Source organism: Rana temporaria, chromosome 1 (assembly GCF_905171775.1).
Source record: "Rana temporaria chromosome 1, aRanTem1.1, whole genome shotgun sequence".
NCBI lineage: Eukaryota > Metazoa > Chordata > Amphibia > Anura > Ranidae > Rana > Rana temporaria.
The window spans coordinates 633699108-633713819 of NC_053489.1; the positions used below are offsets into that span (position 1 = coordinate 633699108).

The following is a 14712-nucleotide window of genomic DNA, read 5'->3' on the forward strand; positions in this document are numbered from 1 at the left end:
CCTTTACAACCCCTTTAAGACCAAACAAGCTGCCATGCTTCTGGAGATGGCTCCTTGCCTAATATCTTTTCCCACTAGAGCATGTACGAATGTTTCCCATGGGTCTCTATAGAACAAACTTTCAATATTTTATAGATATGAGATCCGTCCTTTCTGTGAAGGACTTGCTAGAATTACTTGTTCAACGAGGCAACTTTCATCGCCTTTTTCTACTTTTGAGTTGCTCTGTGTGCAATCTATCCCTCCTGCGCATACCCTGTCTATTTTTATTTAATCCGCTTTTAAAACCTTTCCATTTTGTGGATTGCGAAAGAGAACATAATGCCACGTTCATGGAGGACGAAGTCCAAACATCGTGCAACCTAACCCATAAACTCTCTATTGCGAGCGTGTCACAGGAGTTAAATTATAAAGTTATTACATGATAGTATTGCTGCCCTTCATGTCTGCATCCAACTGTATCCGATCGCTATTGGCGTTACCCCATTCACAAAGGTAGTATGCAGCATATATGAAGGGATTGTCCCATCATATGCCCACTTTGGAATAATGTCTTTAAAATTAATACAGTTCCCCCGAATCCCCAAATAGCATTGTTATCAATGTTTATTGTATGCTTCTATCTCTAGAGTCAAGAAAGGAATTTAACGTTTCTTCTTATTGGCTGCTATGGCATTTACATCTAGGCATTGGAGATCCCAATTAGCTCCTTCTATTACAGAATGGATGACTGAGCTGAATAGCCTTATGAGAATGGAAGAACTATCGGCACAATCACAGGACCCAAACCAAATTTTTAAAAAATTGGTTTCCCTGGATGCATTTTATGGAAAGCCCAAATTTCTCCACCTTTTTGACTTAGAAATATGTCTAGGTATTGTTTTTTTTTTTTTTTTAAACTTAAATTTTATTGATTTTCAACAATTTCCAGGCAAAAAAAAAGGGGAAAAAGGGACAAAACATAAAAGGACATAAAACATTGTAGAGAGGCAGCACTTGGTAGGACAAGCAGTATTGCCGGCTATACAACTGAAGCAAAATATGCAGGACAAACCACTAAAGACAGTTCAAAGCAAGATCCAATCTGGTGAACATAGGGCCAAGTATCCATATCATCACAGTGTCCAGCCTGCCAGAGTGTGCCTTAGCGAACAAAGGAGAATGTAGTATAGTGTAGAAGTAAGAAGCAGTAAGTGAAAGTGAAGGGAGAGTAAAGAAAGAGAGGTAGAGAGGAAAAAGAGAAGAGATAGGACTACCATCCGCCTTAAGACACCCCCCCCCTCCCATCCATGCTGTGCCCCCCCAAAACGGAGGTTATTCATGCGATCGGGGCCTCCAGCGCATTCCATAGTTCTCATACCTGGTTGTGAGTATCGAGAGTGTTATTCAGGGAGGCTGTCATATACTCCATCCTCTTGATGTCCCTGATTCTAGAGTTTAGTTCAAACAGGGAGGGAGGTTCCTTCTTTTTCCATTTCAAGGCTACCAAACTCTGTGTGGCCGTAAGGACCTGTGCCAAAAGTTTTTTAGAAAGAGGGAGGTGGGAGGCCCAGGAGGAAATGTTTAGGGCAAAACGGTACCGATGAACCGAAGATGGAGTGCACTGTCCGCCAATAGGGAGCAATCAAAGAGCAGGTCCAATAGGTATGATATAGCATTCCCACCCCGTCAGAGCAGCGCCAGCAGCGGCGATCAGCTGAAGGGTAAATGGAGTGGAGCAGGTCTGGCGTTTGGTACCAATGAAACAAAATGTTGTATTGATTCACTTTATAGAGCGTACAGATGGAGCTCTTAGAGGCCTGCGACCATATAAGCTTCCATGCCTGCAGAGGTATATCCTCACCCAAGGCCTGCTCCCACTTGCGCATGTAGACATGCCGGGGCCCAGTAAGTGACATGTCCATAATCAGGAGCTGGTAGGTGCGCGAGATCATACCATTAGGGGATGACCCTTCTAAACAGATTTTCTCAAACTCGGTTAGAGGGGAGAATTGGAGGTTCATTACTAGAGATTGAGCAAAATGACGAATTTGTAAGTAACTAAAAAAAGCCTGTCTGGGTAAATCAAAAGCATCTTTCAAGTCTTGGAAAGACCGCAAAGTTCTGGTTCTAGTATCCACCAATTGACCGTAGCGAGTTTAGGTATTGTTTTAAACCTCAGACTCCTCCCGCTTTGCTCTTTGGCATTAACTCGACTCACCATGTTTGGAGAAAGAAAAATGCTGACTTTGACCCTAAGAGCACCTTCCCTACATTCAAGTTCGGAGGCTCAAACAAACATTTGCAGCTGTTTCTCTGCTAAAGGTACCAGCTGACTTTGCTGCATTGAGGGGCCAATGGAAGGGGCCATGTATTTTAAAATCTTGGATGAGAACCTTCTTCCCTCAGCCAGAACACTGAAGATGGGTCGCAGATGGGTCTTCCAGCATGACAATGACCCAAAACATATCGCCAAGGCAACAAAGGAGTGGCTCAAGAAGAAGCACATCAAGGTCAGGGAGTGGCCTGGCCAGTCTCCAGACCTTAATCCTATAGAATTTTTTTGGAGGGAGCTGAAGCTTCGAGTTGCCAAGCGACAATAATAGTGGACCAAAATCCCTCCTGAGATGTGTGCAAACCTTGTAACCAACTACAACAAACATCTTACCTCTGTGCTTGCCAACAATGATGGTTTCTCCACCAATTATGTTTTTATTGGGGATCAAATATTTATTTTACTCACTGAACTGAACTCAGTTTATAGCATTTGTATTGTGTGTTTTTTCTGTATTTGTGATTGATATTCTGTCTTTATCGTTTAAAATACACCTATGATAAACATTATAGACCCTTCATTTCTTTGTAAGTGGGCAAACTTAAAAAATCTGCAGGGGATCTAACAATAATTGTCCCCACTCTATATACATGCACGCAAAAAGATTAATCATAATACACACATCCTTTTTGCCAAATGCAGACTGTACCTGCACTCCTATTGCTGGATAAATGGTTTGTTTGCACTGTAGGGAGAGGCAGATCAGGACTCGGGAAGACTTCTCTCCCTTCCACTAGTCTGCCCGTTACTGTTTCCCTGATCGAGCTCCGAGTGTACAGATGTAAAATTCGGAGCTCTGCCAATTCAAGGCTAAGAGTGGCAGAGCTCCCAACTGTTCATTGGCACAGCAAGAGGTTGATATATACAAGTGATGGTGAACCTTGGCATCCCAGATGTTTTGGAACTACATTTCCCATGATGCTCAACTACACTGCAGAGTGCATGAGCATCATGGGAAATGTAGTTCCAAAACATGTGGGGTGCCAAGGTTTGCCATCACTGATCTATACCCTTTGTCATCCAGGATGCCTCAGCGCCCCTGGCTACCTCAGACTGCAGTACCCAGTTTGAAAATGAATGACCTAAAGTAAGACTCTAACTTGTTTCTATGATTGAGAGCTCTGTTCTGTATTTGGTCTGTAGGTCAAGGTTGGAATCAGAACAGATCCATAAAGCGAAGAGACGGCACACAGCAGAGACAACCACCTCTGGAAATGCAGAAGGGAAGGAGGATGGCAAACCAGCTGGAGAAGATGGTACAGGTGAATTATGAAGGGTTTGATTAGTCATTAATGTGTGTGCCTTTTCCACTCACTCGTATTGCATTTGTCATGAGCAAACTTTTTTTAACTGTATGGGGATAGGATTGACTAGGAGAGGAGACATATCGTTTTTCCTACTTGGTAGGAACAAACGATATGGCTTCTCTCCCCTGACTGCACAGGGATTTGTGTATCCCTGTGCTGTCAGAGGAGAGGAGCCATATCGTTTGTGCTGGTGCACAGGATCGCTAGTGGCCAGCTGCGATCATGCCCGCCGGCGAGCGCCCTCTGGTGACCGGAAAAGGGTAGGACGTACCGTATGGGATTTCGCTCAGGAGGACCATTTTGATGCATTATATCTGCGTGACATGTTTGGGAACTGGTTAATTAAAGTCATTAACAACATGGTGATGTTAACTGCTGGTGACACAATTTATATATGCAGATGGCATTTATAGTATATGGTTCATGACTGTGGGACTTAGGAAATTTGTAGAATGGAAATATAACATTGCAGCTGTTACTTGCTAGATGGCTGTAAGAATTTTAACGATGGTACAAAAATTCTCAGTACACTCGATGACTTGACCAATGGCGTTCGAAATTGCTTTTGCTTTTAACATTTGATTTCAGAATGAATGGACTTTGAATGGACAAAAACCACGACGTTCACTGTTAGAAATTCATTCATTCACAAAACCTTTTCCATCCTGCTCCTTTGAAGTTTTTTGTCACTCTGGTGGAAAATAAATATTGATTTTACCTCCCTAACGAGTAGGAATTTCAATAAATTTTTTTAAAGAAAAAAATAAGTTTAAACACAATTCTACAAAGGTTTGGCCAGTTGTACATTGTTGCTTTTTCCTATAGTTTTGAAGCCTCAAATCTCAGTATTGTAGTACACTAGGTAAACCATATTTATTGATGGCAACACTCACTACTGTACTATTCTAAATTGGCTAATGTACATTGTAGGGTTGTCCCAATACCACTTTTTTAAGACCGAGTACAAGCACCGATACTTTTTTTTCAAGTACTCGCCGATTACCCATACTTTTCCATTTGTCATGTGACGGTGGCACATGTGTCAATATATTATTTTTTTTTTTACTATTTTTTGTTATGTTTTTTTTACAATGCTTTCTTTTTTAGGGGGGGGGGTGGATGGTGTCAGTGTGTTTTTTATTTACATTTTTATTATTTTTTACAATTACATTTTTTTATTTATTGCAATTTTTTTTTTTTTTTTAGCCCTGTTGGGGGGCTTTGGTGAGATATCAGGGGTCTTAGCAGACTTCTGACATCTCACCTTTGAGACAGAGAAAGTGACTGAGGATAGAGATTCCCCAGTCTTTTTCTCAGCAGCCTCAGCTGCGCTTAAAATGAATGGAGAGGGCTGACATCTTAAGAGTTCCCTTCACTGGGGAGATGAGGACGTGACGCACGTGAACGTGAGGGTGGGAGGTGCCGGAGCACTCTATGGCGTGTGGCAGCGGGAGCGGAGAGCCGACGAAATCAGCTTCGGACCGGTGGATGCCAGCGTGAGAGGCTGACACCCCCGGTGAACGAGTCGGAGACTCAGCCCTGCTCTGGCCGGCCTATCTAGGGATCCTCCAGACGGGACCCAGAGGGTCACCACGTGACCTGGACGAAGCCGCGTGATTGGCTAGCACCGCGCAGTCAGCAGCTGGGGACGGAGGACGCGCCGCCACGAGCGAGGATGATCCAGGAACGGAGTATCGACAGCGTCGGCAGCGGCAGCAATAGGAGGTCCTGAGGTTGGGTGAGGCGCTCTGCGGAGCCGAGCAGGGTTGGGTGCCATCCCGCATACCCCCCCCCCTAACTCCCGAGGCCCCCCCTACTCCCCCCGGTCCTGTGTTCTTGTGATGGGACTGTCTGTGGATACCGCAGCTTAGGAGATAAAGGGGAATTTCTAGCAAGAGCCGCAGCTCAGGAGATAATGGTGATTTCCTAGCAAATATCCTACCAACTGTGCAATGAGTTAATGCTGAACAGGTTAGAGTAAAAACTCTGCCATAGTGATATAACACGGAGCCAAAAGGACTTTTTTTTTTTTTTTTTTTCCATTATCATCAATGTGGTGGTCAGGAGCGGTTACCAGTAATCACTAGCCCGGGGCATGTACTGGATAGATGTCACGTATGGGGTTAATTAGGGCTAAATTATTGGTTATTGCCGCAGAGAAAAGTATGCTGTAGAAATTTTACGTGTGATCTATTGATTTTCGTTAAGTCAAGTCGACAAGTTTACCTAAAGAGATGGGACCTAAGTTACAACGATCCCAGGGAAGAGACTTGTGGCAGAAATCTTATATGTAGTGGAGCGAGCTGGACACTTGTTTTTTTTTGTTTTGTCTATCTTACCAGTATGACTGTATATACACAATAACCTATAAAGTAGCAGGACTATCCTTGTATGTAAATGAGTCGCAGCGATCAACTAACGCGGAACACACAGAGAGACTAGCACGGCAATGTACCGTGCGCTAAGGTATCAGTGCGTTAAGAGACTCTGAATTGAGATATATCACCAGGTGCCTATAAGAGATACCGCATCTTATCAGATTAAGCCCCTGGGTAACTTCTCGCCGCAAGCTGGTTGTATAAATTATAACACACAGAACTATATGCAGAGTACAACCCAGTGAAGACAAGTCTCAACAGTTTAAAGAGTTGCTTTCACTCAAAGCACAGACACACATACAAAACCCCACTGGATGCTTGGGAAATCCAACCCGGAGAAAGGTTACCCTGGGTTAGGAGGACACACCAGAGAAATCACCGCTGCTTAAGCCATAAAAATACACGGCGGACAGCCCTCATATAGAAAGATTAAGCTACAGCTGGCTTGACCACGGTGGTAATAGAGCTGGATACCCCCACTCCGGGGTATTGTGTTCGGTCCCTCCACTCTGTGTTCCCTTCTGGGGACCCTTCTACTGTACTCCCTCTCCTTCAGGGGGCTCTCGGCCGTCTCTTCCGTCTCTCTTATCTCCTCTCTACCCGCTCCGCCCTATCCCCTCTCCTGAGGGGAGTAGAGAGAATAGCGAGGGGGGAATAGATATTCCCACACAGAGGAGCTCAGGCAAGGCTAAGTAATAATATATCGTAGACTGTAAAAAGTCCTTATTCAAACTGGGGAAGAGAATTAGACCCTCCAATAAAATGAATAGATCGACGAGAGGGGTCACCTTAAAACCCACTAAGAATAACTCGGGGAATAGCTCCATACAGCAATATATGACTCAAGAGGGGAGCCTTAAAAGTCCGGGGCTTGCAAAAAAGACTGAAAAGAAGAAGAATGAATTAAAAAAGGGAGCAAGTAGTGCGGAGAGCTCTAAGGGTGAAACTACAATAGAAAGCGAGCAAGATCATAATAACACGGAAGTGTTGGTCTCGGACTTACAGGACACACAACCCCCCACAAAGGCAGAAATGAATGCTATGCTATTAAGGATGGAAAATGTCATAAAGACAGAGATCAATAAGGTGAGAGAGGACCTCGGAGGACTTAGAGAAAGGGTAGTAGAGACAGAAAGGAGATTAGAGGAACAGGATCAAGAAATAAACACCCTGAAGGGGCAGGTTAGGGCCCTGACCGAGAGCCAGAGAGTGGCGGCCTACAGGATAGAGGACCAGGAGAATCGCAACAGGCGACAGAACCTTAGAGTCAGAGCGATAGTAGAGGAAAAGGAGGAAGACCTCATGGAGATCATGAATACAATTTTTTGCCCTTTACTTGAGAGACCAGCAGAAACGAAGCCCCTCAAAATTGAAAGAGTGCATCGAGTGGGAAATCCCCAGATGATAGATAGATATGGGCCAAGAGATGTTGTTGTTCGGTTCAAGAATTTTGTTGATAAAGCAGAAATTTGGAGAAGACTTAGGGGGAAACCCCCCCTGAGATACAGAGAGACTGACTTACAAATATTCTCTGACCTATCTAAGGAAACGCTGGCAAGGAGAAGACAATTGAAACCACTCTTAGAGCTGATGCGGGCACAAAATATAAAGTACCAATGGGGCTTCCCGGCATGCCTAATAGGCATTAAGGGAGGAAAAACGGCTCGATTAAGATTTCCAGAAGAACTGAATGATTTCTGCTCTAAAATGCAGCTAGAACCCCCCGACTTGTCGACTTGGGTGGATTAGTGTGGCTATGAGTTGTCTGGATCTCCGGGAGCATGGACCGGGGGGGGGGAGGAGGGGGGGGGGGGGGAGGGGGGGAGTCTAGGGAGTGCACGAGCACCACCACTATTAGAGGAGTTGAGGGTGAAGGCGAGGAATTGCCCTTCCAAGGCTCATAGGCCAAGAATAGGCCAGGGGGAAGGAGGGAGGGAGGGAGGGGGGAAGGAGGGAGGGAGGGGGAGGGGGGAGGGGAGATGGGATGGAGGAGGGAGGAGGAGGGAATGGGAAGAGTGGGGGGGAGGGGGGAGGTAGGGAGACCATCTGACCGACTTCACAAGAAAATATCCCAAACACTTAAAAAAAAAAAAAAAAAAAAAAGATATATGACAGATGTCAAGTTTCTCTCATATAATGTAAAGGGACTAAATTCCCACATTAAAAGACACAAAATTCTCTGTGAATTAACACAGTATAAAACAGACATTGCCTACCTTCAAGAGACCCATATTACCTTGGAATCCAATATAAAGCTCTACTCAACAGAATATCCGATATGGTATTATGGGGATACAATCTCATCGCGATCTCGGGGGGTTGCTATTGGATTCGCTCGCAGAATCCGATTCACACTGGTGGATAGACAAACAGACCCGGAGGGGAGATTTCTGTTCCTGAAAATAAAACTTGGAGGAGAGATCTATACCCTAGCTAATGTGTACGCCCCCAATGTAAACTCGGTTAAATATATGAGTAAAATTATGAGAAAACTAAAAGAATTTGAAGAGGGACATGTAGTTTTGATGGGAGATTTCAATTTCTGTATGAGTCCAAGCCTCGATAGTACGTCCTGTGCACAGGGGACAAATAGTGAACAACTAAAAATACCGATAAAACAAATGACACAAAATCAAATGGTGGATGTATGGCGGATCCTCAATCCGAGGGCCCGTGACTACACGTTTTTCTCACCTGTGCATGGGACGTACTCGAGGATAGACTACGTCCTCGTCGACCACAGACTTCTGGAGAGTGTGATAGAAGCAAGGTGTGAGGTCATGACGTTATCAGACCACGCCCCTATAACCTTAAAAATAAAAACTTCTATACAAAAAGACACACCACCAGAATGGAGATTGGATGAGAGTCTGTTGGGGGACGAGGAGGTAGTGGAGAGGATACAGAAAGAGTTGGAATGGTATTTTCTGGAGAACGATAAGGAGGGTATCTCCAGAGCATCTCTTTGGGAGGCCCATAAAGCGTATATAAGGGGAATCTTCATCGTAGAAGGGGCAAGGAAAAACAAAATAAGAACGAGTAAATTAAAAACATTAAGGGAGGAGATATATCGGCTAGAACAGGAGCATAAATCACAGGGGCAAAAAGGGGAAATATTTCATAAGTTGAGTATAAGTAGGGATGAATACAGAGCTCTGGCGGAACAAGAAACTAAGAAATATATAGACCGGACAGAGAGAGAAAGATATGTCTGGGGAAACAAACCTAGTAAAAATTTGGCTAGAATGGTAAGAAAAAAGAAAACTAGGAATTTTATAGAAAAAATCAGAGACAGGAATGGTGACTTAGTACATGCGACAAATAAAATAGCAGAAGTATTCCGGGGGTACTACGAAGAACTTTACGATATCCAACAAAAGATCAGGTGCCCACGCGAAAAAATGGATAAGAGTAGGGAAATACTACAGTTAGCCAATCTCCCAAAATTAGAAGAAAAGGAGGTAGAAGAGATGGAAGGTTCAATAACGGAACAGGAAATAAGGGAGGCCTTAAAAAATACTCCCAAGGGGAAAAGCCCCGGGCCAGATGGCTTTACATCTGCCTACCTACAAAAGTTCAGCACCATCTTAATCCCCAGACTTTGCCAATACTTTAATGGTCTTGGAACTGATTATGAAATGAGTAGAGAGGCTTTAACAGCAACGATTACAGTGATCAAAAAAGAGGGAAAGGACAATACGACTTGCTCGGGTTATCGACCGATTTCACTCCTGAATGCAGATACGAAACTGTATGCAAAAATTTTAGCGGAAAGAATAAAGGGAGCGATGACAGCCATCGTCCACCCAGACCAGGTAGGTTTTATACCTGGGAGGGAGGGAAAAGACAATGGTGTGAGGGCGCTTCTTCTCCTGGAGCAGATCAAAGAAAGTGGGACCCCCGGTCTATTCCTGTCGGTTGATGCTGAGAAAGCTTTCGACAGGGTAGACTGGGGATTCCTGATACAAACCCTAGAATTCATAGGATTAGGTCCAGGGATGATAAGGAGAATCAAAACTCTATATTTCCATCCGTGTGCAAGGATCAAAATTAACGGATCCTTATCCGCTCCTTTTGAGATGAAAAATGGGACTAGGCAGGGATGCCCCCTATCTCCCATCCTCTTTGTCTTATCATTGGAACCCCTCCTGGCGATGGTCCGACAAAACCCAGAAATCTATGGGATAGAAGTAGGTGAAGACGAGCATAAACTGTCAGCCTTCGCAGATGATGTATTATTCTACATAAGCAGCCCAAGAGTCACTCTCCCGAAGTTAATAGATACCTTAAAACAATATGGCGAGGTCTCAAACTTTAAAATGAATATAACAAAAACGGAGATTTTGAATATTAATATCCACAAGGACGAAGAACTATACTTGCGGAAGAAATACAACTTCTCCTGGCAAAGAGAGATAAAATATTTGGGGATTAAAATGGCAAATAGTTTGAAAAAAATATATAGAATAAACTTTATCCCCCTTCTCGATGAAATCAAAAGAGAAATTAAAACTATATATAATAGACCAATATCGTGGTTTGGGAGGATAAATGTGGTAAAAATGGTACTTATCCCCAAAATTTTGTATAAATTCCAAATGGTACCAATTTATTTGCCTCCGTCATATATTAAAATAATGAATTCCCTCCTAATGAAGTACATATGGAACAATAAAAAACACAGAGTCTCTGCCCAAATACTAAAACGAACCAAGAAAAAAGGCGGCCTGGCTGTACCTGACATTAGATTATACTATAACGCTTCGGTCCTCACACGTGTCATAGAATGGGCTAAAGAGTCACAGGATAAAAGGTGGATAAGTATTGAATGCACGTTAGCGAGAGCACAGTTAGGGAGATTAATCTGGAATCCTCCACACCGTAGAACCCTATACACGTCAACACACGCAATCACACACAATGCTTTAAGGATATGGGATCGACTACACAAACAATTAAAAACTAAATTCAACTCACCCCTTATGGATTTGAAAGAAAACGAATATTTTGCACCTGGGACTAAAGAGATAGGGGGTAAGTGGATCAAAAACAGAACACAGTTAAAAGACATAACACTAGAGGGCAAAATTATGACCCTCCACGAAATCAGGATTGAAATGGAGGCACTCAGCGAGTGGAGATACCTTCAGTTGGTGTCATTCGTTAAGTGCCTCCCACACCCATTGAGGTCACGAGAGGAGTACACTATACTGGAACAGTTGTGTAGTACCGAAAGCTCAAAAGGAAATATCTCCAAAGTATATAAATATTTGCAGAAAATAGACGAGTCGGATACGCTAAACTACATACAGAAATGGGAGAGAGACCTGGGAGTCCCAAGGGGGAAGACGACCATAGGGCGAATCCTTAACCTGACTCATACTTCGGCGGTTGATGTAAAAACCGCCGAGATGAATTTCAAGTGCCTGACAGGGTGGTACATCACCCCAGATAAAATGGCCAAATTCGGAGTAGGGGAGGCAGAGGAATGCTGGAGAGGTTGTGAGGCAAGAGGAACGATGGCCCACCTGTGGTGGGACTGCGTAAAAATCAAAGCATTCTGGGGAAAAGTTTTGGCTTTGATAAAAGAGATAACTAAAAAAGAACTGGAAAATAACCCTTGGATAGTCCTCTTTCATGGAGGAGAAACGCCAGTGAACGAATATAGGGGATCACTAATTCCGCATCTGTTGAACTCTGCAAAACGATTGATACCCCTAAAATGGAGAAACCCGGCAAGTCCGCAAATATGGGAGTGGATAGACTCTGTAGAGGGGACCTATAGGAGGGAGAAAGTAAAATACGGTGGCGAAAAGAACAAGGTAGGGAATAAGGACATCTGGGAAACATGGATTGATTTCAAAAAGTCCCGGAAATACGCAGAAAATATGAGAGAGGAATAAGAATGCAGCATTACAGTCAATAAAAATGCTAGGTGGAGTCGGGAGATGGTCTGGGAGGGGGGGGAAGGGTAGTAAAAAAAAAAAAAAAAAAAAAAAAAAAGAAAGGAGAGAAGACAGGCTCCTCTCCATTCATAAACTGAAGCATTGTAATCACAGGCTATGATGTTTCAGTTTTATATGAATAGACAGTCAGTTATCACTTCCTCTGTTCATTCGGAAAAGGTAGGAGCCAGGTTTAGCGGCTTCTACCTCCGCTCTCCATCCTGACAGATCGAGGACAGAGGGGGCGGAGGAGAATATGGAGGGGGACACGGAGCGCGGAGGGGGACAGCAGAAGCACGGAGGGTGACACCGAACGCAGAGGGGGACAGCAGAAGCACGGAGGGTGACATCGAACGCAGAGGGGGAGAGCAGCAGCACGGAGGGTGACACGAGGGCAGAGCAGAAGAATAGAGGGTGACACCGAGCGTAGAGGGGGAGAGCAGCACGGAGGGTGACACCGAACGCGGAGGGGGAGAGCAGCAGCACGGAGGGTGACACCAAACGTGGAGGGGGAGAGCAGAAGAACGGAGGGTGACACCGAGCGCAGAGGGGGAGAGCAGCACGGAGAGGGGACTGAAGGAGGATACAGGGACAGTCAGCGGTGATCGGTGCGGCTTTGTGGGGAGTTACAAGCACTGATTACCGCTGTATAAATTTCACTAAAGCAGCTGAAAAGGGGGGTCCGGGGAGAAGCTGTCAGGCTGTATTGAAATCTATACAGGGAGATCGGTGCTTGTAACTCCCCCCGCCGCACCGATCATCTCTGACTGCCCAGGTATCGGGTGAAGCATTGGAACATAGTATCGGTATCGGGACAACCCTAGTACATTATGCTAATCACATTAATAATGATATCGGTATATGTATACATTTCAATAATTCCTAGGTATGACAAGCTGATACAAGAAGTTCAGTATCATGAATTATAACCATCTTTGCATTCCCTTCCCCCGGACAGAAAGGACGGCGTCTGACGCTCAGAGCACTTCAGGTCTTTGGGATGACAGTCTAGGTGAAGATGAATTGTCCCCAGAGGAGATTCAAATGGTAATTTTTTTCCAAGTCAATTTTATTTCTCTTTTTTCGATTAAATTCTTAGTAGAAACTTAAGATATGGTATTTTTCTGTGCTTTCACCTTCTCCTTCACCTTTTCTTGTATCCAGGGTCAGTCAAATTTGCTAATATTTCCTTGACACTTGTTCTCATTTAAGAGCTGAAAAGGGAACATTGGAGGCATTTACCAAAACGAGAGCAGCTGTGCATGGTAACCAATCAAGTTCTATGTCTCATTTTGAAAAAAAGACGTGGTTCACTCAAAATTAAATAATTAAAAGGCAGCAGCTACAAATCCCGTAGATGCCGATTTCTTATAAACGGACACTTACCTGTCCAGGAATCCACCTCCGTCATCACTCAGGCTAGTTCTTTACTAGCCTCCAGGTTCCCTTTAGCCATCTTCCCAACTGTGAGCCGACAGCTCATATGCGTGAGCCACATTGTGCTTTGTGAATGGTCCTGCCGTCTTCTGGGACCTGCAACATGTCCCAGAAGACTTCCGAGAGGGAGGGGGCCTAGGTGATCCAAGCAGGAGTGGGAGCGCATACCTGTGAAAAATACATGTTCTCCCCCAAACAAAAAATGACATGCCAAATGGGACACTCTCTGCTACGCTCTCTTACTGTGACGGCTATATTGGGAGAAGTCTCCTGTACTAGCCGTGACTTTTTGAAAACCACGCGACTGAGCAGGGCTCCGCCCACACAGGTGTGTCATTCATACGCAGAGCTCTGTATGAATGAACTACAAGCCCCGACATCCTTTATGACCGTCGGTTTGTAGTTTTCAATGAGTGCTGTGATAGTTTGAGTCTTCCTGTCAGAATGTATCGGCTTCCTCATACAGTACGAATGTGCCGATACACTGACAGGTCTGCAGGAGACCTGCATTGCGTCGGCAATCTGCTGATCACTAGTTTAATGCTTTACGGGCTCCTGCAACAAACAATAATATATGTACATTTTTACCTGCAGAAAAGGTGCTTTTTTTTTCTTTTTTTTTTTTTGGTACTTTCCCTTTTGGGTGGTGATCTGCTTTTACTGAACAAGCTCAAAATAGAAGCTTATTGGATACCGTGTACCGCTACTCCCAGATTCTTTCTACTTCAGTTTTGTTACACTAACCCAATTATTCCTTCTAATGGGCATTCCTGTCATCTTGTACAGTATTTACACGCAATTCGCAAAGTGGGTGGCTCTTTCAGCCCCCTCAAAACAAGCTTAGGTTCAAAGCAAGGTCCGTAAAGACATGGATGTGTGAGTTTGAGGTGGGGGAACTTGACTTGCCTGCGCAGACTCTCCGCTCTAATTCATCCCAAAGGTGTTCTATTGGGGTAAGGTCAGGACTCTGTACAGGCCAGCCAAGTTTCTCCGCCCCAAACTCACTCATTCACACTATATTGCCAAAAGTATTGGGCAACCCCTCCAACTCATTTGATGGAGGGGGGTTATGGTGTGGGGTTGTTTTTCAGGGGTTGGGCTTGGCCCCTTTTCGTGAAGGGAACTCTTAAGGCGTCAGCAAGACATTTTCATGCTCCCAACTTTGTGGGAACAGTTTGGGAATGGCCCCTTCCTGTTCCAACATGACTGCGCACCAGTGCACAAAGCAAGGTCCATAAAGACATGGATGAGCGAGTTTGGGGTGGAGGAACTTGTCCTGACCTCAACCCAATAGAACACCTTTGGGATGATTTCGAGCGGAGACTGTGAGC

At 44.4% G+C, this 14712-nt stretch overlaps 1 protein-coding gene across 1 annotated transcript in view; it reads left to right on the top strand.

Annotated features, from left to right (window-relative positions):
• The window catches only part of STX18 (syntaxin 18), a 237369-nt gene that overhangs the window by 149065 nt on the left and 73592 nt on the right, over positions 1-14712 (top strand). Inside the window, exons 6-7 of the mRNA XM_040335414.1 lie at positions 3458-3576; positions 12903-12991. Coding sequence (XP_040191348.1) covers positions 3458-3576; positions 12903-12991 — 208 coding nt within the window. The remainder of the gene's footprint in view (positions 1-3457; positions 3577-12902; positions 12992-14712) is intronic.